Source organism: Mirounga angustirostris, unplaced genomic scaffold (genome assembly GCF_029215605.1).
Source record: "Mirounga angustirostris isolate CCGP_5_RB_7025 unplaced genomic scaffold, mMirAng1.0.hap1 SCAF_6, whole genome shotgun sequence".
Taxonomy (NCBI): domain Eukaryota; kingdom Metazoa; phylum Chordata; class Mammalia; order Carnivora; family Phocidae; genus Mirounga; species Mirounga angustirostris.
This window is the reverse complement of record NW_026991714.1, coordinates 63,425,979-63,452,087: the sequence shown is the minus strand read 5'-3', so window position 1 is coordinate 63,452,087 and position 26,109 is coordinate 63,425,979. Positions and strand designations below refer to the sequence as shown.

The 26,109-nt window shown below is 36.7% G+C and overlaps 1 protein-coding gene across 1 annotated transcript in view; it reads right to left on the bottom strand.

The window, feature by feature from the left end:
* Window positions 1-26,109, bottom strand: part of CATSPERE (catsper channel auxiliary subunit epsilon) — a 209,403-nt gene that overhangs the window by 56,947 nt on the left and 126,347 nt on the right. Inside the window, exons 9-11 of the mRNA XM_064594423.1 lie at window positions 22,224-22,716; window positions 8,490-8,964; window positions 1,321-1,763 (exon numbers count right to left, since the gene is read on the bottom strand). Coding sequence (XP_064450493.1) covers window positions 1,321-1,763; window positions 8,490-8,964; window positions 22,224-22,716 — 1,411 coding nt within the window. The remainder of the gene's footprint in view (window positions 1-1,320; window positions 1,764-8,489; window positions 8,965-22,223; window positions 22,717-26,109) is intronic.

The following is a 26,109-nucleotide window of genomic DNA, read 5'->3' as shown; positions in this document are numbered from 1 at the left end:
TACAATGTTTCATTCATATCAGTTTCATTTTTTATGATTCTCTGTTTTAACTGATTTTGGAATTAACTGAACATTTCATTCCATTGCATCTGTTAAGATGCCCACTACAGTATATGCTAAAGAAATCTGAGCCCAGAAAGAGAAGGTGGGAAATAGAATATACAGTGTTTGGGAAGGAATTGTAGTAGATGTAAAATGGTTATGCTATAATGTTCATTGGAAAGTAGTCTACAAAATAATATATACAGTACATTTGTACCTAATTGTGCTGGATTGTCTGCAAAGTTAGCTGCAGTAATCCCTCCCATTCCTGTAGGCACCCCCCTTTATAGGGTAAGTTTGCTGTTTTTCCGTCAAGAGGTAGGCTCTATTTCTCCATCCTGTTAACCTAGGCTGTCCTTGTGAATTGCTTTGACAAAGAGAATGTGGCCAAACATAGGCCTCAAGAGGCCTTCTGGGATCTGCTCGTACTGTGTTAGAATACTGCCCAGAGACTCTCTTGGGAGAAAGCCAGCTCTGGCCTGGATGATAGAGGCCACATGGATCAGAGACAAGTGCTCAGCTGAGGCCCCTTATTCACACAAGCCAGTGCATGCACCAACCACTTGACATGTGGTTGAGGCCATCTTAGATCACCTTGTCCCAGACAAGCTACCAGATGACCACCTCATGAATGAACGCAGACAGATGAAACCAGCACTATCGCCCAGCTGCTCACAACCCAAATTGTTGACAAATAAAACTGGGTGCTGTTTGAAGCTGTCAGGTTTTGGGGTGGTGTTATATAGTACAAAAGATAGCAGAGAGAAGTCTACACAAAGCCATGTGTTTAAAAAAAAAAGGAAGCAAATAATACAATTGACATCAAAGAGTTCTGCAGGAAAGTGCTTTTAGGCGGCAAAGATATTTGCCTTGGATATTGAAAGTGAAAATTGTGGCTCAGGAGCTAATGGCTTATCATATTACTATTTATTAAAAACTTGTATATTTCTCAACATTTTCTAAGCTAAACCTAGAAGGAAAATCTGTTTTAAATGTTTATAAATATATGTATATATATATATATATTTATAACAGATGAAGAAAATTTCAATTTCTTTTCAAATTAAACATTTTTTACCACAATCAGCTAACAGAAATTACTTCAACAAGAGTCAAGATGACATAAAATTAAGGATAAATGTTTGTTATCAGAAAACTTCATTGAATGTCACCAATGATGTTAGATACTATATTTTTCGTGACAGGATAAAAAAATGTAAATATTTTAATTTTACATTTATTGCAATCAAATGAATAGATTTTAAAATATTAACTTACCGTGGTTTTAGTGCAGTATCCTAGGGCGATTTCATAGTGAACCTGTTCTTTCTCTTGTAATATATTTGGGCCGTATGATTCCACAACAATATACAGACCAACATTTTCTGGATAGACTATTTGAGCCCAAATGGACAGGTTCTGTCCCTTGTCCAAAAAGTAAAAAACACTTAAAATATTATTATGAAATGCCATGTAGGGGCATTTTTCTTTTGTAGTGAAATGTACACTTTGTGATTCCAGTTTTAAAGGATATTCCCGTGGCTGTACTGTGCCATTTTCAAAAACATATATGAGATATATTTGAGCAGATGAACTCAATAAAATTAATGACTTCATTGTGCTATTTGTCCATAAATGTAGTTTTATTGCAGCTCTAATATTGATCTTGAAATAAAACATTATGTTATTTTCCATTTTTACCACAACATTTCCATAATAATCTGGAAAAGAAGGAGAAAAGCTTGTGTTATTCTAAGTAACCATAAATCCATGCACTTTTAACCAAAATAATTTCTTTTGTAGTAATGAAGGATTTATCTGTTTTGAGAAAATTAGAGTGTGCAGACACAAACCTGCAACTTTTATGTGATGCTGGAGAGCTTCTCTCCCACTTTGTAGTAGAACAATTCTTTTCCTGGATAGATTCTTCTTGTACTTACGACATCACTTTATATATGACACCACTTACATAAAAAGCTGGAATTAGTGCACTAAATAATAATGAGCATAGACATGCAGGAATAGTATTATTAGGAAGCATTGTGCTATGGATGGAATTGTGTCCCCCCCCACAAAAATGGATAGGTTGAAACCCCAGCTTGCATTGTGACTGTATTTGGTGATAATGTCTTTTGGGAGGTAATGAAGGCTAAACTAGGTCATAAGGGTCCTAGTCCAATATGACTGGTATTCTTGTAAGAGGAGGAAGACATAAGATCTCTCTGTGCATGCAGGTAGGGGAAAGGCCATGTGAGGACACAGTAAGAAGGTGGCCCGTATCTCCAAGCTAGGAAGAGGGTCCTCGCCAGAAACCAACCTTGGTATCACCTTGATCTTGGACTTCTAGGCTGCGGAACTGTGAGAACATACATTTCTATTGTTTAAGCCATGCAGCCCATGACATCTTGTTATGGTAGTTGTAGCAGAGCAATACAATTGGGATAAAGAAATGGGTGTGTGTGTGTGTGTGTGTGTTGTTATGTCTTCAGGTTCACTCTATAAATAATAACCAACTTCCTTCCCTTAACAGAGTATTATGTCTAAGTCACAGAGGTTTACAGACAATAAGTCTCTTAAATTCTTTGGAAGTAGCTGTATCTGTAAAATGAACAGTTGGACTAGTTGATTTCATAGCTTTTTTCCAGACATGACATTCTCCGTGGATAAGTTCTAGGGATATACTTTCCCTAATTTAAAACAACAACAAAAACAACAACAACACTTTAAGGGGACTGACTAAAAGGAGGAAGTTCAATTCATAGAGTGAGGAAGGTTCAGAGTGTATTGTGCTTATGCATCTTACATTTGAAATTTGAATAAATAAGTGGCATTTTCACAAATTACTGTAAAACTCCTAAATCAGCAATGTCAATTGTTGTTAGGATCAGAATACTTTAATGAGACATCACTGTCCACATACATGTCCTTATAACCTTAAGTTCTCATATAGTGATAATGTTGTCAGTAGGAATTCAACCATATGATAATGCTGGTGAAATTGTTATGTTGATCGGTAAGGTTAATATGCAGCTCGGAATATTTTTCGGAGTGTTTTAGTATAACTGCAAGGGCAAGATGCCCTTCCTGCTGAGGCAACACACATGGGCATCAAACACCAGCAGTAACATGTTGGTAACTCGGGATGTTGAGGCACTTTGGGCAGCACAGTGACGAGGTAATTTTTCTCACATAACTTACTTTATAAATTTAATTTTGTTTTGTTTTTCCTCCCTCCAGGCTTACCAAACTCTTGGTCTGCTGTGCTTTGTGTGTGTGTTTCTAGAAATTTCACCAGGAGGAAGGAAAAAAATGCAGGCAGATGACCTAAAAAAATCTATCTGGATGTTGAGTGAGAAAAGTAGGTGCAGGATACACACAGTGTGATGATACATAAAACTCAAAACCTCACAAAACAAAAAATATATATTGCTCTTGAATTTTAGATAATGTCCAGGTCATGTGGTGATGCGGTCCTGTCTTTTTCAGCCAGCCTTGTCGGTTGCCACTTTCAGATTCACATACCACCTAGTCATTCACAACAAATTTCAGTTCTGCAAACTTGCCATGTTCTCTCCCGCCTCTGGGTCTTTGCTACTTCAGCTCCCATCCTGACTGTTGATCTAAATTTTCTAATATGTACCCTCTTCCTGTTCTCAGTTGAGAAGGCATTTCCTCTATGCGGACTTTCCTAATCTCATAAATCTGGACTAGATGTCACTCTCCTGCCTGTCACGCTGCTCCTTAAAACATTATTTTTTTTTAAGGATTTATTTATTTATTTTAGAGAGAGAGAGCACAAGGAGGTGAGGGGCACAGAGAGAGGGAGACAAGCAGACTCCCATTGAGCAGAGAGCCTGATGTGGGGCTGGATCCCAGGCCTGGTATCATTACCTGAGCTGAAATCAAGAGTTGGATGCTTAACCGACAGAGCCACCCAGGCACCCCGCTCATTAAAACATTACAAAATGATCTTTGGATTAAATGTGAAGTTAAGATGAAAATTAGGAATTATTTGCAAATGAGATTAAAAACACTATATATAAAGGTTTGTGGATGCAGCTAAAGCCACAGTGAGAAAAATGTATAGCCCTATGTTTATTTGTAGTTTTAAGTGCTAGAAAACAAGACTGAAAATAAATGAACTAATCATTTACCATAAGAAGCAGGCAACAGATACCAAAGTTATAAAAAGAAAGCACAAGTGAAGAATCAAGAATGACAAAAGCAGAAATTAAGGAATTATATAGAAAGAAGATTTGATAAACAAGCCAAGAGTTCCTTTCAAAGGAAAAGAAAACAAAACCAAAAAACCATAAGAATAAGAAACAATATTTTGCAAGTCAAAGTAATAAGGGGTGGGGTACAGACAACATCATAAATGAGAAAGGGAATACTATTACAGATGATAAGCAGTCTAAAAATTAAAATGGGAAACCTTTGCCAATAAGGTTTATTAGAAAATCCAGATAAAATGAGTGATTTCCTAAGGAAACACAAACTTCTAAAATTGACTAAAGACACCCATCTACACCCAATGTGGGGCTTGAACTCATGCTTGATCTTGAACCCAAGATCAAGAGTCTCATGCTTCATCAGCTGAGCCAGCCAGGCACCATCACGGCAACTTTTAAATAGTGGGTTATTTGAGAAATGGAAATGCTGCAGGCTGAAGGCTTTTAAATTCATCTTTCATATGCTTATGGACAGTTTAGACTTTTTATCTCAGCATTTCCAAATGGCTCTTGGTAAAACATTCAGCCTTTTAGGTCCCTCTAAAATTTATCCCCTGTTGATTATTCTAACTTTATCTCCTTATCACTGTGGTCAGTGGCCTTTTAAAAACACAAATATGATTCTGCTTCTCTTTTGCTCAAAACTCTTTAAAACCCTATATGGGCCTTAGGAGAAGGTCTGATTTCTTCACATGGCTTATGAGGACTCTCATAACCTGAACTTGATTTCTCCAGGAGAGATTTCTCCTTCTTCTCTCTGGAGAACTCTGTTTCAGCAGTGGATTGTCTTTCAAGGCCTGGATTGTACCCTGTTTTCTCTGTGTCTGGGTTGTTGGGCACCCCATCCCCATTGTTGTCTTCACTGCCTAACTAACCTCTACCCATTCAGCAGGACTCAGCTTAGACAGCACTTCTTCAAGGAAGCCTTCTGTACCTTCCTCTCCCCTAGAATGGGTAAGGTACTCGATCTGTGTGCCTCTCTAGCCCCTGAGGTTGGCTCTGTCATAGCATTAGCCGTGTTGCTTTATTGCGTGTTTGTCTTTACCCTCTGCAATTTTGTAAACTCTGAAAGGGTGGGAATTCTGGGGCTTTCTGGGTGGCTCAGTTGGTTAAGCATCTGAATCTTGGTTTTGGCTCGGGTTGTGATCTCAGGGTTGTGAGCCCTGTGTGGGGCTCTGTGCTCAGTATAGAGTCTGCTTAAGATTCTTTCTGCCCTTCCCCCTGCCCTCATACAAATACACTCTCTGTCTCAAATCAATCAATCAATCTTAAAAAAAAAAAAAAGAAGAAGAAAGGGTGAGAATTGTGTCCAATTTCTATGCTATCTCCACCTCCCAGTAGAGCGCTTCACCAATAGTGCATGTTCAATGAGTATTTGTTCATCCATTTATTCAAAAAAGGACCTATTATATATTATTTTAGACACTGTGGGCAAAGCAGCAAATATAACAAAGTCACACAGAGCTTGTTTTTTCATGGAAGATTCAGTTAATTTAGAATAAGCACACATGTAGTTTGTTAGGTAATGAGAAGCTCTGTGAACAAAATGAAGTATAAGGGCCAGAGCACGGGAACTAGGGCAAGGTCAGGGAAGAGCTCCCCGATCAGGTGGCATTTGGACTCAAACCTGAATTAAATGTAGGAGTCATGCAGACATCAAAGTGAAGAATTATCTGGCATATGAAACAGTAGCTATCCAAGGAACAGCAAAGAGCCCAGTTTGCAACGAGGTAACAGCGAACAGAGGGTTAAGTGACAGGAGAGGACATCAGAGTCTGGAGTCACACCACATACTGCTTTTCGGGCCATAGTAAGGGTGTTGGATTTTATCCAAATCCAAAGTGATATAGAAAGCCGAATGAGGGTTTTAAGCTGAGGAATAATGTGATTTTGCATGTTTTCAAAGGCTTACGTTAGCTGCTAGGTGGACTCTAATGGGTTGGAAGGGTGGAGGCAGGGAGAGCATGTAAAAGGTTCTTGCATGTATAGGCTGGAGAGGACACTGGCTTGGAATGGAATGGGACTGGTGGAAGGGGGTTGGCTTTTAGGTAGACTTTTTAGATAGAGCCAAGGGGAGCTGCCCAGGGATTAGTTGTGGGATGTGAAAGGGAAGGACTCGAGGATGAGGTCAAGGTTTTTGTAGCTGGAAAGACTGGAGGAGGTGGTATTTACTTGATAGGAAAGGACTAGGCAGGAGCAGGTTGAGATAGGAGTGAGACTCAGGGATTCATTCTTGGATGTTAAATCTGAGATGCCTACTAGTCATCCAAGTGAAGGTATCCCAGAGGCAGTTGGGAATTGGAGCTTGGAGTCAGGCTAGGAGTTATGGCCGGAGGGCACAGCGCATGGAAACAGAGCTCCAGAAGATGTCTGAAAACTAGACCCTGATGTGCTTCTCCATTTGGGAATCAGGAAGATGAGGGATCAGGAAAAGAGGCTGAGGAGGAGTAGCTAGTGAAGTAGCAGGAAGGGCAAAAAAGTGACACCTCAGAAGTCAGGTGACAAAAAGTTATTTCAAGAATCAGGCCCTGCTAGGGGCACCTGGGTGGCTCAGTCAGTTAAGTGTCTGCCTTTGGCTCAGGTCATGATCCCAGGGTCCTGGGATTGAGCCCCACATCAGGCTCCCTGTTCAGTGGGGAACCTGTTTCTCCCTCTTTCTCTGCCTGCTGCTCCCCCTGCTTGTGCTCTCTCCCTCTCTGTCAAATAAATAAAATCTTTGGGAAGAAAAAAGGAATCAGGCCCTGCTGAAGGCCAGCTCATGGAGGATGGCTGAAAATTGGCCACTGGGTTAGCAAAGTGGAGGTTGTTAAGAACCTTGACAAGAGCACTTCCCATGGAGTATTTGATTAGAGTGGCTTCAAGATAAAGTGAGGAAAGATGAAGAAGTGAAACTAGGCGATATTTTTTAAGAGTTTTGTTGTAAAGGGGAGCATAAAAATCAACTGGTTGGAAGTTGCCAGGTGATAGGAGTCAAGAAAGACAAGGTGTGCCTGGGTGGCTCAGTTGGATAAGCATCTGACTCAGCTCATCTGACTCATCTGATTTCAGCTCAGGTCATGATCTCAGAGTTGTGGGATTGAGCCCCGAGTCGGGCTCTGGGCTCAGTGTGGAGTCTGCTTGTCACTCTCCCTCTGCTCCTCCCCCTGCTCACACTCTCTCTCTAATTAATAACAAATAAATAAAATCTTTTAAAAGAAAGAAAGAATTACAGAGACATTTCCTTTAAATTCCATGGTTAGGGCTATCTCCTAAACACACTTTTTGAGGATTGAACTTCCTATTTCTTTGCATTGCCTATAATGTTTATTTAGTATACTACCTTGGGAATAATAAGATTCAGAATAATTATTGTTACCACATGTCCAGTTTTATTCTAAACATTTTACTTACAATCCCTTATCCAATCAACACAACCACCCTATATTCTAGATTAGAAAATGAGACTTGCAAATGTTCAATGACTTGCTCATGGATAGGAATATGGGTCCATTTAACTCTACAACACCTGCTATAGGTTGAATTTTGTCCCTTTGGGAACGATGTTGACATTCTAATTCCCAGTATTACTTCAGAATGTGACCTTATTTGGAAATAGGATCATTACAGAGGTAATTAGTTAAGATGAGGTCCCACTGGAGTAGGTTGGGTCCTGTGTCCTTGCAACAAGATAGCATGTGAGGACACAGGGAGAATGCTATGTCGTGATGAAGGCAGAGGTTGGAATGATGCAGCTGCAAGCCAAGGAATGGCAAGGTTTGCCAGCAAGCCACCAGAAGCTAGGAAGAAGCAATGAGAGAGCCCCCCTTTGGGTTTCGGAAGGAACATGGCATTGCTGACACCTTGAATGGGGACTTCTACTCTCTAAAACTGAGACAATAAATTTCTATTGTTTTAAGCTACCCAGTTTGTGGTAGCCCTAGGGAGCCCTAGGAAATGAAGACAACACCATATCACCTCCTATGCTGAAAATGCATGCGTAGGTTGTTTAGTTAGTATCTGCTGAATGACCAAAATGAATCTATTTTGAGTTTGCCATTTCGCTATGTAAGATAACCTTAGTAGAACTTAAAAAGATATCCATTTTTAGGTGGTAAAAAGTGCACTTTTACTTACCAAAAGTATCATATATGAGTGTATTTATAATTGTTACATCTTCATAAGGAAGATGTCTACTATAAAAATTAGAATAATTTTTGCAGAATGAGAATGTCTCACCTATGAAAATATCATGAATAATGCTGTTATGTGATAATCTTGATAGATTTCCAAATTCTGTAGGTGTTTGTAAAACTCCAGTCTCGGTGAAATTGTGATAACAATAGTAGATCCGATGTTTGTCCCGCAGTATTAAATCTGGCAGTGCTGCGTATATAAAATGTGGGGTTAAAAAACTGTCCGTAGAGACATCTAATGCAAAGTCTTGGTACACCCACTGTTCTGTATCTTCATTGTATATTACCACATAAATTGTTTTGTTGATGTTACATGCAGTGCAGTAATTTAATAATAAGGCAAGTTCCAAAGGGTGTCCTGGATACTCGACATTGTGTATAGTCAGTGTAGCAGCTGATGATATATTTAGAAGATTTTTCAGTTTTTCAGTAGTTATTATTTTGACAAATTTAAGAAAAGTATATCCGAGATAAACTTCATTTTCTGTCCAGATTGCCATGCTACTTCTTCTTTTAGCCTATAACAAAATAGAAAATAATTAGAAGATCTTTGGTTTTAGGGACATTCCTAACAATTCTGGTCTTCTAATTTGCTATATTTAAAATGTAGTAACTACTACATTTTAACTTTAACTACTAACTTTTAGTGTATTTCTGAATAATACTCTAGACATTGAAATGTATTACATAGAAATATATGTATTCATAAATATAAATTATTTCAGTAATTTTATTCTTTGATATATTGTTTCTATCTGTAGAAATAATTCATCTTAATTCCCTTTTAAATTGACCCTCAGAGAATATCAGCCTTCTCTTTTCTTATGTATTTATCCGCTCTGGCCACAAGCCCCTTCCATGTTCATTACTATCAAGATATAAAGACACTTTAAACATTAAGTTATTTTTGGAATTATAGTTTCCTTGGATATGAGATAAAGAGAAGACAGAACTGAAAACCTTAGACAAATCAATACCACCCTTTTATGAACACAGGCTGTTAGAGAGGAAGGCCACTGAGAGACTGCTATGTCTGAAATTCAGTGGGCCTAATTTCATTTAGAGTTCCAAGGTCCCCCTTCTTCCCTATCTCTCCTTCCCAACTGTCTCTAATTCTTAGAGATTTTTACCGAATATGTAACTTCTATGTTCATGATGACCAAAAGGAGTCTCTTGGGCACATCTTTCCTCCCTAAGTTTATGTAATGTACACATATTTAGTAATGGATATACTCAAACAGGATGTAGACAGATATCAAACTGGTAACCAAAGAAACAGACTATTTGGTAAAGAGTCATTTCAGTAAAAAGCCATTTTATCAAATGAAGATTCAATTTAAAGTCTAGAGCTTATGTTGCTTTAAATGAGTGTGAGATGATCCTTGAAATATATTAGTAACAAAATGATGAGCCCTTCATAGAAAAGACCCATAATTATTTTTATTCTTGGCAGAGGGATGGGAATCCATCATAAATATTACAGATGGGGATTCCAAGGAATGAGTTTTTACCCACCACAAACTTTCCCATAGATCTTCACTTAGTGAAGTGAAGCCAAAAGGTTTTGGGACAAGGCAGGGGAGCTGATAGATCCCCCTGAGGCATTCAGGCCTCTCCCAAATATAAAGCAGTAATCCTCTGAAGACAAGGAGGGGGCAGGCATCAAGGCAGCAAAGTTGAGAGAAATCCATCTGCATTCTGGATTCTCAGCTACCATAGGCTGGGAGTGGGTAAGCTGGCTGAGGGAAACTCTCCCCCCGACACATGGTTGGCCTTTACATATGTGGGACAGGGAAGCAAGAGAGATAGATAGAGAGATCTCCCAAAGCATGAAAATCTGGAGCAAGATGAGAGAGGAAGGAATCCCTCAGTGATCAAAAAGTTGGTGGGCTAGGCTATAGAGCAGAGACAGCTCTCCTGGGTTTTGAAAGGTGGTGGCCATTTGTAAAGTATGAAGAGTTCTCTGGAATCTTGTCAGTGCTAAGAACCCAAGCATGACTAAAGAGAAAAAAACTCATAAAAATGCTGAAGGACCTAGTGGAAAAGATGGGCAACATGAGGGCAGAGATGGGGAATTTCAGCTGAGATATGTAAATAATAAAAAAGAAGTGAAATTGCTAGATATAAAAAATATGATATCAGGAATAAAAAAATTATTCGATGGATTCAAGAGTAAAGTGGGAAAAGCCAAGTAGATAACTTGAAGATGGTTTAATATACAAACTGAAATATAAAGAAAGAAGTAGGGTAAAAAAAGAATAAATAGATTGAGATCTGTGGGACAATATTAAACAGTATCATATATGTGTTTTTAAACTCCTAGAAGGAAAGGAAAAACAGAATGGTGCAGAAGAAATATTTGAAGAGACAATGTCCAAGAACACCCCTAAATTAATGAATGACATTATCCCAGAAATCCAAGAAGCTCCCTTGAACCACAAACAGGATACATACAAGGAAATCACACCTAATCACATAATAAAAGTGCTGAAAACCAAAGAGAAAGAGCAAATTCTGAAAGCAGCTACAGATAAAAAGATACATTGTATATATGAGAACAACAGCATGAATAATGGCTGACTTCTTACCCAAAATGGTAAGAGGCCATAAGATAATGGAATGATGTTTTTATATGTTTTAAAAACAACAAAAACCAGCTGTCATCCTATAATTCTGTATTCAGTGAAAAATATCCTTCGAAAATGAAGGGAAAAAATAAAGACACTTTTATACAGACAAATGCTGAGAAAACTTATTATACAAGAAAATTCAAAGACATTCTTCAGGCTGAATGGAAATGAGTTCAGGAAGAACTCTGCATATGCAAACAGAAATAAAGCATACCCAGGAGGATATATATATATATATATAAATACATATATATATGTATAGATATATATGTATAAATATCAACTGATAAAATTTTGTTATCAGTTGATATTTATATACCTATATATCTTTATGACAATTGACATTTTTAAAGATTTATTTATTTATTTGAGAGAGAGAGAGAGCACAAGCAGGAGGGGTAGGGGAAGAGGGAGAGAGAATCTCAAGCAGACTCCAGGTTGAGTGGGGAGCCCGACTTGGGGCTTGATCTCATGGCCCTGACATTATGAACCAAAACCAAGATTCTAACATTTAATTGACTGCACCACCCAGGTGCCCCATATGACAACTGACTTTTTAAAGCAAAAATATTAACAATGCATTGAGATTTATAGCATATTTAGGAGTAAGATATGAGATAAGAGTACAAAGGGTGGGTGGGGTATGAATGAAATCATATAGTTATAAGTTTCTTAACACTTGTGAAGTATATATTTGGAATTACTCTGATAAATTAAAGATGATTATTGTATAGCTAAGTGCAACCAATAAAAAACAGTTTTGAATAAAAAAGAATCAACACAGTAGAAAACACAGAGATACTGAAAAATACATGATTCACTCAGAAGACAAGAAAAGAGAAACAAAAGAACAAGTGCGGTTGATAGAAAACAAATACCAAGATGGCCCTAACTCCAACTATAGCAATAGTTACGTTAAATCTAAGTGGACTGAATATTAGAACTTTAAGGCACATGTTGTCACAGTGGAGAAGAAGCAAGACTGCAGTTTATAAGAAATATAAAGCCACAGATAGGTTGATAGTAAAAGGATCAAATACAACCATACACCATATAAGCATGAAACATAAGAAAGCTAGTGCATACCCTCTAAAAGAGTTCAGATAGTAAAATTGAACACACCAAAAGTTGGTGAGATATAGAACTAAATGAAAAAAGCTCCTGTAAATATTTTATGTCTTAATTACTATAGCTTTATAATAAAGTTTGATACATGATAGAATACTTTGCTACTCCATCCCCTTCCAACCCTCAGCTCTTTACTCTTTCATATATATTTTAGAATCAGTATATTGAGCTCCACAAAGTAACATTGCAATTTTGATTAGAATTGCATCAAATCTATAGATAAATCTGAGAAGAACTGAAAAGCTTTTAATATTCTGTATTCTAATCCATGAACATGATATAGCTAGCTATGTATTCACATCTTTATTAATATTTTTGATAATATTTTATTTTTATCTCAACCAAGATCTTATACACTTTTAGTGGCATTTATTTTTAGATATCTGTAATTTTTTTGTTCTATCTTGAATTTCCATATGACTTTTAGAATCAGCTTCTCAATTTCTATTGTATATATGAGAACAATGACATGAATAATGGCTGCCCACTGGGATTGTTATGATGTGTGCTGAATTTCTCAAGCATAGACATCTTAACTGTAGAGAATCTTCTCACCCATGAACCAATCTCTCCATTTAAGTCTTTTATTTCACTCAGTAATGTTTTGTAGTCTTTGTTGTGTGTGTGTGGTATGATTTTTTTAAAGTTTTAATTTAAATTCCAGTTAGTTAACATACAGTGTAATATTAGCTTCAGGTGTACGATATAGCTCTTCAACACTTCCATATATCACCTGGTGCTCTTCATGACAAGTGCACTCCTTAATCCCCATCACCTATTTCACCTATTGCCCCACCACCTGCCCTCTGGTAACCATCAGTGTGTTCTCTGTGATTAAGTGTCTGTTTCTTGGTTTGCCCCCCCCCCCTCTTTTTTCCCCTTTGCTTTCTCCCAATGCATGATATATTTGATCAGGTGACAGAAATTGTGACTATTACCTTGTTGAGTGCTGAATAGTTTTTATAAGTACTCTTGAATTTTGTTCTGAGATTTAATTAAGTTACTGGGAAACATTTGGATCCTTCTGGGTCTTGTTTTTAAGATTTGTTAGACAGTCTGGTGATATTTATTCCTTAGTACTGAGGCAAGACATTTAGAGCACTCTACCCAATGCCCCATGAATCACTATGAGCATTTTCAATTTGGTTGGTTAGAAGAGGTACTATTCCCATCCCTATGTAAATTATCAGTTCTATTCCCCTGCCCATTCAGTCATCCCTTTCCCCAGATTGGACAGTTTCCCCACATACATACACTTATTAGTACTCTGCTGAATACATGAGGGGAACCCTTTGCACATCTCTGGAATTCTGTGTGCAGCTCTTTCATTTCTGATATTCTGCTTTGCAAACTCCAACCACCTGTTCTCTCCTGTCAGCTCCACTTCCTGAACTCAGGGAATCTGCTAAACTCTGCTTGAGTTTCCCATGTCCTTGTTCCATAATCTGGGAACTCTCTCAGGAGGTTATTCTAGGACAATTGCAGGGCTCATCTTGATTTACAATGTCTTGAGAGGCATCGTTTCATACATTCTGTTCAGTCTTTTTGTTTTTGTGTGTTATGCAGGAAGGTAAATATATAGTCCCTGCTTTTTAACTTCATCTTGACCAGAAGTGGAAGTTTCTAATATAAAAATTTAATGTTATAAATTTCCCTCTAAGAACTGCTTTAGCAGCATTCCATAAAATTTGATACCTTATACTCTTATTTTCATTCAGTTAAAAGACTTTCTAAATTCCCTTAAAATGTCCTATTTAACAAAAATCATTTAGAGGTGTACTGTTTAATTTCCAAGAATTGGGATATTTCCAGATATATTTCTGTTATTGATTAATTCCATTGTGGTTAGAGAACATTCTTTAGATGATTTAAATTCTTTCAAATTTGTTGAGGTTTGTTTAATGACTCCGTATATGGTCTATCTTGATAAATGTTCCATGAACACTTGCCAAGAATATGTATTCTGCTGTTGTTGGGTAAAATGTTCTATACATTTTAACTAGATTCAGTCAGCTGCTCAGTACTTCTATACCCTTGCCTATTTTCTGCTATTCTATTTTCAACTGTAATTATGGATTTGTTCCTCTTTTAATTTGATCAGTTTTGATATGGTTTTAATATGTTGTATTTTAATTTTCAGTCAGTTAAATATTATTTCTAATTCCCTTGAAAATGTCTTTGTCCAAAGGGTTATTTAGATATGTATTTGTAAATTTTCAAATACCTGAGCGTTTTCTAGATATATTTTTAAAAAATTTATTTCTAGTTTAATTCTGTTAAGATCAGAGAATATACTTTGGCTTTTATTCTTTTAAATATGTTAAAGTTCATTTTATGTTCCAAAATATAGTCTATCTTGGTTAATATTCCATGTCTAATTGAAAAGAATGTGCTTCCTGCTGTTGATAGGTGGAGTATATTTTACAAATGTACTATTAGATTAACAAATAGTATTACTCTTGGGTCACCAAACTTTTTATGGAAAGGGCCATATAATAAATATTTTAGGTTTTGGGCCACATAGTCTCTGTTGGAAATTTTCATCAGTGCTGTTGTAGTGCAAAAGCAGGCAGAGAGAATACATAAACAAATGAGCATGGCTGAGTTCCAATAAAACCATTTACAAAAAAAGGTGGCAGAGTGGATTTGACTGATGAGCGATAATTTTCTGACCCCTGCTGCTGTTTCTTTGTACATCTTTGGAATTTTGTGTTTGTCTTATCTATTCCTGAAGAAGGAGTGTGGAAATCTTCCAAACAATTTGTTGATTTATCTATTTCTTTTTTCCATTCAATTAATTTTGTTTCTTGTATTTTGAAGATTTGTTGTTAAGTGTACCACATTTAGGGTTGTTATGTCTTCTTGATGAATTGATCCTTTTATCATTATATAATGTCCTTTATCCCTGAGTATTTTCCTAGCTTATTTGATATTAATAAATCCATTCTATCTTTCTTTTTTTTTTAAGATTTTATTTATTTATTTGAGAGAGGGACAGAAGACGATGGTGGGGTGGGGGGGCAGAGGGAGAGGGAGAAGCAGACTCCCTGCTGAATAGAGAGCCTGATGTGGGACTTGATCCCAGGACCCCGGGGATCATGACCTGAGCTGAAGGCAGGCACTTAACCAACTGAGCAACCCAGGTGTCCTGTCTTTCTTTTAACTAGTGTTTTCATGATATAGCCTTTTCCAATATTTTACTTGTAATTCACCTGCATCATTTTATTTAAAATGAATTTCTCATAGAATGTATACAGTTTGGTCTTTTTAAAAAAATCCAATTTATCTATTCATCAATCGATGGACACTTGGGCTGTTTCCATAATTTGGCTATTGTCAACAATGCTGCTATAAACATTGGGGTACATGTATCCCTTTGAATTAGTGTTCTTGTATTCTTTTGGTAAATACCCAGTAGTGAAATTGTTGGATCATAGAGAAGGTCTCTTTTTAACGTTTTTTTTTTTTTTTAAAGATTTTATTTATTTATTTGAGAGAGAGAGAGAGAGCACAAGAGAGGGTAGGGTCAGAGGGAGAAGCAGGCTTCCCGCAGAGCAGGGAGCCCGATGTGGAACTTGATCCCAGGACTCCGGGATCATGACCTTGAGCCGAAGGCAGTCACTAAACCAACTGAGCCACCCAGGTGACCCTATTTTTAACTTTTTAAGGAACCTCCATACTGTTTTCCAGAGGGGCTGTACCAGTTTGCATTCCCACCAACAGTGCAAGAGGGTTCCCCTTTCTCCACATCCTTGCCAAACCTGTTGTTTCTTGTGTTGTTTATTTTAGCCATTTTGATGGGTGTGAGATGATATGTCATTGTAGTTTTGATTTGTATTTCCCTGGTGATGAGTGATGTTGAGCATCTTTTCAGGTGTCTGTTGGCCATCTGCTTGTCTTCTTTGGAAAAATGTCTATTCATATCTTCTGCCCATTTTTAAATTGGATTATTCATTTTTTTGGGTGTTGAGTTTTATGACTGATGAATGGATAAAGAATTTGTGGCACACACACACACACACACACAAATAATGGAAATGGAACATTACTCAGCCATAAAAAAGAATGAAATCTTGCCATTTGTAATAACATGGAAGGAGCTAGAGAGTATTATGCTAAGTGAAATTAGTCAGAGAAAGACAAAAACCATATGATTTCATTCATATGTGGAATTTAAGGAACAATACAGATGAGCAAAGGGAAAGAAAATAGAGAGAGAGGCAAACCAAGAAATGGACTCTTAACTATAGAGAACAATCTAATGGTTACCAGAGGGGAGGTGGGTGGAGAAATGGGTGAAATGGGTGAAACTCAGGACCCTGAGATCAAGACCTGAGCCAAGATCAAGAGTTGGGATGCCCAACCAACTGAGCCACCCAGGTGCCCCCAAATAACTGGAACATCAAAAACTTAAAAAAATATATCCAATTTGACAATTGATGCCTTTTAATTAGTGCTCTGGCCATTTAAATTTAATGAAATTATTGATATGTTTCTATATAGCTCTACCATTTTATTAATTTGTATTCTCTGTTTTTGTCCCAGTATTTCCCCTTCTGTCTTGGATTATTTGAAAAAAATATTTTTAGTATTCCATTTTAATTTATATATTAATCATAATCTTTTTAAAAAAGATTTTATTTATTTATTTGGCAGAGAGACACACAGCAAGAGAGTGAACACAAGCAGGGGGAGAGGGAGAGGGAGAAGCAGGTCTCCTGTGGAGCACCGAGCCCAATGTGGGGCTCAATCCTAGGACCCTGGCAACTTGACCTGAGCTGAAGGCAGATGCTTAATGACTGAGCCACCCAGGCACCCGATCATATACTTTTTTTTTTTTAAAGATTTTATTTATTTGACAGAGACACAGTGAGAGAGGGAACACAAGCAGGGGGAGTGGGAGAGGGAGAAGCAGGCTTCCTGCTGAGCAGGGAGCCCAATGTGGGATTTGATCCCAGGACTCTGGGATCATGACCTGAGCCGAAGGCAGACACTTAACGACTGAGCCACCCAGGTGCCCTGGGATCATATACTTTTTTTAATGTTGCTCTAGGGGTTACAATTTATGCCCTTTTCACAACCTACTTAGAATTAATACTTTGGAATAAAGAAAACTCACTACTCCATAGGTTCCTTTATCCTTCCTCATTTATGTTGTAATTGTCCTATATGTCAAGATACATTAAAAGCCCCACCAGAAAATATTTATGTTTTAAGTTTTGCTTTTATACATATTTGCTGTCAAATTATCTTAAGGATCTTAAGGGTGTAAAAATAATCTATTTACCCATATAAGTACCAATTCTGTTGTTCTTTATTGATTCCTGACTTTTTAAATTTTGTATTTCCTTTCCACCTAATAAGCTTCATTTGGCATTTATTTCTTTTAGAACAGGTCTGCTGGTAACAAATTCTCTTAGTTTTCTTTCATCTAAAAATATCTTTATTTTTCTCCTTAATTCCTGAAAGACATTTTTTGTCTAGAAATAGAACTCTAGGTTAATATTTCTTTTCTTTCAGTATTTAATATTACTTCATTGCCTTTTGTCATCTATGGCTACTGATGAGAAATCTGTCGTCACTTGAATCATTGTTCTCTATATATGATGTGTCATTTTTCTCTGGGTGCTTTCCAGTTTTTTTCCCCTTTGGTTTTCAGTAGTTTATGAATTTCTTTGCAATCATCTTGTTTGGAGTTTGCTGAGTTTCATGACCCCATAAGTTTATATCTTTTCCAAATATGGGAAGTTTCTAACCATTAATTATTCTAATATTTTTACTACATGATACTCCTTCTCCTCTCCTTCTTGAGACTTCAGTGACATGAATGCTAGACCTTTTGGTATCATCCCACAGGTCTCTAAGACTTGGTTTAATGTTTTTTAAAGATTTATTCATTTATTTTTTAGAGAGAAAGAGGAGGAGCGGGAGAGAGAGAGCATGGGGGTAGAGGGAGAGGGAGAAAGAGTCTCAAGCAGATGCTGTGCTGAGCAGAGAGCTTGACATGGGGCTGAATCTCATGACCCTGAGATCAGACCTGAGCTGAAACCAGAGTTGGATGCTTGACCAACTGCACCCTCCAGGTGCCCCAGACTTGGTTCAATTTTGACTATTTTTTCTATTGTTTAGATTGGAAAATTTCTATTGAGGTAGCTTCAGTTTTATTGACTGTTTCCTCTATAATATCATCTCCATTTTGCTATTGAGCACATTTAATAAGTTTTCAATGCAATTATTCTATTTATATTCTAAAATATCTGGTTTTGATTCTTTAAAATAGTTTTAAGCATTCTTGTTCTTGAGGACTGTTTCATTGAATGTATATAATTTTAGGTTGACTATAATTTTATTTCAGTTACTTGAGTATTTTACTATCTTCTGGCTTCCACTGGTCTTAATTATTTTATTGCCTTGCTTGTAATTTGTCTTTTCTGTCTGGATAATTTTAATATCTCATTAGTCTTTGACTAACATGCAATTTGTGACCATGCAATTTGATTATTTTGTTCTAAGTGGGTTTTATTTTTTACCATATTAATTGGCATTTATTACTATTTCTGGACTGAGGATTGATATCTTTAAGTCTGAAAAATTCTCAGTTATTTCCCATCTCTCTGGTCCTTCATTTTGGAATGCTGATTAGATATATGTTGGATCTTCTCTTTTCCATTCTCTCTTTTTTCTCCCTTATTCTTTTTTTCTTGTTTTCCATTTCTTTTTCTCTCAGACTTTTATCTTGTTTAATTTCTTCTTATCTAATTTCCAATGCATTAGTTATCTTTGTTGGATTCAATCTTCAATTTAAGCTGTCCACTGAATTTTACATTTCAATTTTCATTAGTTTTACCTAAGCTTATTACATAAAATGTAATATTTTAACATTTATTTTTACATATTAAAATTTTTGAAATACAATTCACATACAGAAAATGGACAGAAAATGGACTAAATAGAAAAATACATGGCTGGAAGATTTGTGACAAAGCAGAAGTCTGTGTAATGACCTTAGAGATTTAGAAACAGAATATCATCAGAACTCCCAAAGGCCACCCATTTTCTTTCCCAGTCACTATTGTTTTTCCTTTCCAGGATAACCACTATTCTAAATTTTATAGTAATGACTTTCTTGCTTTTAGTTTTACTAATTGTCTTGCCATTGGTAGATTCCTTTTTCCCTATGTTTTCCACTTATTTAAATCTATTAAGGATATTTTATATTTTGCCAACTCCAATACCTGATGTCCTTGCAGGAATGATTCTGCTTTTTATTGTTTCCGCTGACTCCCATGGCATCTTGTTTCTTTGTGTGTTTTGTCATTTTTTACTGTGAGCTCAATTTTGTCAGAATGTTATCTGTGGGAAATTTTCGAAGCCTGACTTGAGGGTTTATTTCTCCAGAAATTATTGTGTTTTCTTCTGCTTGGTGCTAGCCTTAATGGTTTCTGAACTACGCATGTCCTGGGAATCTGGGCCCCAAAGTCCATGTGGGTTCTGATCACAGATTCTTTTTTTAAAAATTAACATATAATGTATTATTTGTTTCAGGGGTATAGGTCTGTGATTCATCAGTCTTACACAATTCACAGCGCTCACCATAGCACATACCCTCCCCAATGTCCATCACCCAGCCACCCCATCCCTCTCACCCCCCTCCACTCTAGCAACCCTCAGTTTGTTTCCTGAGATTAAGAAGTCTCTTATGGTTTATCTCCCTCTCTGGTTTTGTCTTGTTTCATTTTCCCCTTCCATTCCACTATGATCCTCTGTCTTATTTCTCAAATTCCTCATATCAGTGAGATCATATGATAATTGTCTTTCTCTGATTGACTTATTTCATTTAGCATAATACCCTCTAGTTCCAACCATGTCATTGCAAATGGCAAGATTTTTTTTTGATGATGCATAATATTTCATTGTGTGTGTGTGTATATATATATGTATATGTATGTGTGTGTGTATATATATATATGTATGGCATATATATACATATATATATATATATATGCCATATCTTCTTTATCCATTCATTTGTTGATGGATATCTATGCTCTTTCCATAGTTCGGCTATTGTGGACATTGCTGCTATAAACACTGGGGTGCAGGTGCCCCTTCGGATCACTACATTTGTATGTTTGGGGTAAATACCCAGTAGTGCAGTTGTTGGGTCGTAGGGTAGCTATATTTTCAACTTTTTGAGGAACTTCCATACTGTTTTCCAGAGTGGCTGCACCAGCTTGCATTCCCACCAACAGTGTAGGAGGGTTCCCCTTTCTCTGCATCCTTGCCAACATCTGTCATTTCCTGACTTGTTAGTTTTAGCCATTCTGACTGGTGTGAGGTGGTATCTCTTTGAAGTTTTGATTTGTATTTCCCTGATGCCAAGTGATGTTGAGCACTTTTTCATGTATCTGTTAGCCATTTGGATGTCTTCTTTGCAGAAATGTCTGTTCATGTCTTCTGCCCATTTCTTGATTGGATTATCTTTGGGTGTTGAGTTTGATAAGTTCTTTATAGATTTTGGATACTAGCTCTTTATCTGTCATTTGCAAATATCTTCTCCCATTCTGTCAGTTGTCTTTTGGTTTTGTTGACTGTTTCCTTTGCTGTGCAAAAGCTGTTTATCTTGATGAAGTCCCAATAGTTCATTTTTGCCCTTGCTTCCCTTGCCTTTGGCGATGTTTCTAGGAAGAAGTTGCTGTGGCTGAGGTAGAAGAGATTGCTGCCTTTGTTCTCCTAAAGGATTTTGATGGATTCCTGTCTCACATTTAGGTCTTTCATCCATTTTGAGTCTATTTTTGTGTGTGGTGTAAGGAAATGGTCCAGCTTCATTCTTCTGCATGTGGCTGTCCAATTTTCCCAACACCATTTGTTGAAGAGACTGTCTTTTTGACATTGGACATTCTTTCCTGCTTTGTCAAAGATTAGTTGACCATAGAGTTGAGGGCCTGGGCTCTCTATTCTGTTCCACTGATCTATGTGTCTGTTTTTGTGCCAGTACCATACTGTCTTGATGATTATAGCTTTGTAAGAGCTTGAAGTCTGGAATTGTGATGCCACCAGCTTTGCTTTTCTTTTCAACATTCCTCTGGCTATTTGGGGTCTTTTCTGGTTCCATACAAATTTTAGGATTATTTGTTCCAGTTCTGTGAAAAAAGTTGGTGGTATTTTGATAGGGATTGCATTAAATGTGTAGATTGCTCTAGGTAGCATAGACATTTTCACAATATTTGTTCTTTCAATCCATGAGCATGGAACGTTTTTCCATTTCTTTGTGTCTTCCTCAATTTCTTTCATGAGTATTCTGATCACAAATTCTGAAGACAGACTTTTCTCTCCTTCTAAGAGTTAAAGCTGAGATAGATTTAATAATGTTGGGGAAATTTTTTAAGGTTCTTGTTTTATGAAAAAATGCTTATCAGATGCTCAGGCCCAAGGCCTTATGTCCGAGTACCAGAGGTCTAAATATCTAAGATCAGCACATGGGCTTACAGCAGCCAAGATTTTGGAATTGGCTTATGCCTCTAGATTAGTGATCTAGGACTACCCCATTCCTCTCAGGATTTCCCCTACTTCCATACAGGTCCAGCTATATGCTTTACAAAAGTTTAAAATTTTACACAACATTTTAGGTGTTTTGTAATGGAATAGCTTTAGGATATCTTATTCGCTATATTGTCAAAAAGAGGAGTTAATTCATTTTTGAGAGCACATAGAATCTTTGTTTGGGAAAAATAATTTTTTGGACCTTTTGCCCATGTCAAGGTAAAACAAAACTCTCATAATATGGCTAAATGACTCTGCATAATAATACACAATATGTATTTTATTTCTTTTGCTGAAAGTGTATCTCTATAACGAGGCCTCTGAAAAGTTAGGTTAGGAAGATGGACTTATTTACAACCATAAATAAAATAACTCTGCAAAAAAGCTGTATAGTATAGTCTCATATTTCACTGAATTAAATAATATGGTAAATATATCTAAATGTGTAAGTGTAATATCCATAATCTTTTACTAACCTTTAATAAATATTTGACCCAACACCATTTTCTTGTTGTAATGCCAATAATTCCACTAGCAGGAAGATTTTCACTTATTCCCAGTCTTTTGAACCCAGTAAAACTTTTTATGTAAAGAATACCATTTATTAGAAAAAATATTCCATCCTGTGATAGGCTTACATCAGACACACTGTGTCTTTCATCCTCAGTCAAAATGTTTGGAGGCACTCTGATTCTGGTCCAAGTACGGAATGAATCATTTGTTTGAAAGGTCTCCATATCGGCTACCACAACAACAGATGAAGGAACACAATCAGCCCAGGCTGCTATTAACTGACTACCATGTGGTGAAGAGATTGGTAAAAATCCAGGAATCTCAGGTATTGTCAACAAAGGAAAGGTCAGCAGGAAAAGAAAATCTGCAATAAAGCAATCTTGAAAAGCCACTTGATTTCCTTTAATCTCCTTTAGCACATCATCTGTTGTCATTGGTATCAAAATATGCCAGGTCCTAAGAAGAAAAAAATAGAAAATAGAAAAATAAAATGGTATCTCTCTTCTCTCATCCATCTTGTACATTGTTGACATTTATCATTTAAAAAAATTTTTTACTTTTATCAACATAAATCTGGGTTAAACAAATCAAATAGCACTAAAATGCTACCTTTGCCCCATTTCTCCTCATTCTTCACTCTTATTCCCAAAGGAAAACAATCTTGACACAGCTATTTCATCTGCAATGGTCTCCAAATTCTCAGATATTCTTATGCTTCTCTCTTAATATATGATTTTTACACATTATATATTGGCTTCTTATATGACAGATGAAGATGTATTTCTCATAAAATATAACTACCCATACAATGCCTCTTCTCCCAGTATCACAGAGTTTAGCTAAATCTATAGTTTTTGCATTGTTTTACAATGTAAATATTGTTTACTAGTATGTCAGTTATTTTACTATAATTACATTTTCATATATACATATATATTCATGATATTTCTCCTAGAGTTAATAATTATTTCATTTTGAAAATTTGTTGTTTCCTAAGTGTTCCAATAGGTGATGTGGTGCTCCACAATATTTTCCACGTGGTAAATGCAGAGGTAATCTAGTACTTGTTTCACTGCATTACTCTTTGAGTTGAAGCCACCATTTACTGGATCCAGAGCTTTTCTCTTTCTTGTTTTGCTAAAGCACATTCTTTAGTACCTCTCTGTGAAAGTATATAAGAACATACATTTTTGAGACCCTGAATATGTGAAAATATTTTACACACCTGCTGGATAAATTGGCTAGGCAGAGACTTCAGATATCTTAGGGCATTTTTCTCCAGTCTTTTTGTATTAAAGTTTCCTAATGAAAAGTCAGATGATACATTGACTTGTTATTTAAATGGTTTGCCTTTCTATAAGTTTTAGGATCTTCCCTTTTTCTCTTGGTATTCTAAAATTTGACAGGGCTGGGTCTATTTTTTGAGTGGATATACAGAATTTGTGAAAATAAGGATTTTCCCATGTATCTCGGAAGTTATGAAAAATTCCAAGGAGAGTTTCTCATCAGGTTGTAGATGTTCAGTAAATATCTCTTGAGTGTCCTCTTTCCTCAGTGTATACATACTTGGGTGATGGCATTCTGCCCACTCAGAATGTGGTCCTGGCAGTTCAGGGGGACCCATGTTGGGCAGTTGTAGGGTCGTCACCAAACCTCTGTGCCCTAAACCATGCCACCATGAAACGCAATGCAATTACTGTTTTTGCAAGCCACACTGCTGACTCTATAACATCAGTTTCAAGTATAGTTTCTACAATCATCAGTACCATTTTTTACATTGTCCACTGGCTATATGATAACCTCACATATGTGTAGTCACATTATAAGGAGGTATTGGCGACTCTTTTGTTTGGATGGAGAACTGTTTATCTACAAGGCCTAGAAAGGAGCCAACACTCAAGGCCTGGTCAGGATATACTGAGCATTTCAATTTTCCATATCCATTACTTTGTTTTCAAGTGTTTTTTTTTTCATTGTGATTATACACTTCCCAAAATTCTTTTCTTACTTCTTTCCTATTTTATAACATCATCGTTTTCTTTTATGTATATAGTATCTTCTCCTATTTCTGTGAAGATGTTATTTATGCTTTTTTGGATTTTTCTTTTGCTCCCTGCTGTTTTTTTTCCTCTGAGTTCCATTGTTCTCTTTATTGATTTAGGTGTCTGACATTGATGTTGGAAGCTTTCTGTAATTCTCTGGGAGTCTTTGGTTTTCCTTTAATATATAAGAGAGAAGTTGTAACAAGTTTTGGGTCAGTTCTTAGGGATACTTCTCTTTCCTCTTGTGCTCCATTGTGCTTCTCCCCTTCTGACTCCAAATTTAAGTTTTTTTTAAGTAGGTCTGATTAGTTAATGCAAAGAGAAATCCTCTTCTATCTTGCCAGGAGGATATATGTTAGGTTTCCACATTCAGGGAGCAGAGCTGGAGGAAAGGACTGAAGGCACACTGGAGGGTTCCCATCACTTTAGAATTACCTCTGCAAGCTCTTTTTTTTTTTTTTTAAGATTTTATTTATTTATTTGACAGAGAGACACACAGTGAGAGAGGGAACACAAGCAGGGGGAGTGGGAGAGGGAGAAGCAGGGAGCCTGATGCGGGGCTTGGTCCCAGGACCCTGGGATCATGACCTGAGCTGAAGGCAGATGCTTAATGCCTGAGTTACCCAGGCACACCCTCTGCAAGCTCTTAATTAACACAATTTCACATGTCAGATACTACTTCTCTCTCTGCTTTCTACTTTCTGTTCTTGCTTCCCTTCCCATCGTTTCTCCTTGTAGGCTTGCAACTATCTTAGTGAGATAATGGGAAAGAACAGAGATAAATAAATGCATTTAATCTGCCATGTTTTAATTTATCTCCTTTAAACTGAATTTCATTAAGTCATGTTCTGCTTAGAAACATCACTGGTCCCTTAATTATATCCAGGAAAAAAATTCAAGCTATTCCAAATGATTTTCAGGGAATTTCCATATTTTTTCCTATTTAATTTCACTTGCCATATTATATTTCAGGTGTGTTCTTCCTGTTTGCCTACCAGAACTGTGCGTGTTCTTCCTCTCTCTTGGGGTGCTCATTCTATCTTCCCTGTCTTTATGTTCCACTGTCTTTTAAGTTCTGCCCAGAACTATCTCTTCTATTTTGCTTTTTTGTTTTACCACAAAATGTATCTTTTATAAGGATAACCTTTTCTAAACCCAGATTAGTCAATCATGTGGATGGTATTTTATGGCATTCAAGACAGTATTTTTAAAAAATGGAGCTCTGATATTCTCCATATATGCATGTTTTCTTTGTGTTTCTTTTAAAATACCACTTATTTAATAAATTTATTACTCATGTATCATATATACAAAAGAGTATACGACACACACACTTAAAGAATAATACTAAGATGAGCATCTGTGTACTAATCATCTAGATTAGAATCAGAATGTTACCAATACCTTAGAAATGTCCTACACCTCTCCTTCCCCCATCCCCACTTGCTTACACATAATCACTGGCCTGATTCTGTGTTTGCATCCGTGTGTCCATTCCTGTGCTTTTTAAAAACTAGTTTTGCCACAAATATGTCTTTTTAAAACAATACGGAACTGCAAGGATAAATAGAAAAATCCACTAGTGTAGTTAGAAATTCAAAACTCGGGACCCTGGGTGGCTCAGTCGGTTAAGCGTCTGCCTTAGGCTCAGGTCATGATCCCAGGGTCCTGGGATCAAGTCCCGCATTGGGCTCCTTGCTCTGCAGGGAGCCTGCTTCTCCCTCTCCTCCCCACTTGTGCTCTCTCTTACTATCTCTCTCTCTCTCTCAAATAAATTAATAAAATCTAAAAAAAAAATTCAAAACTC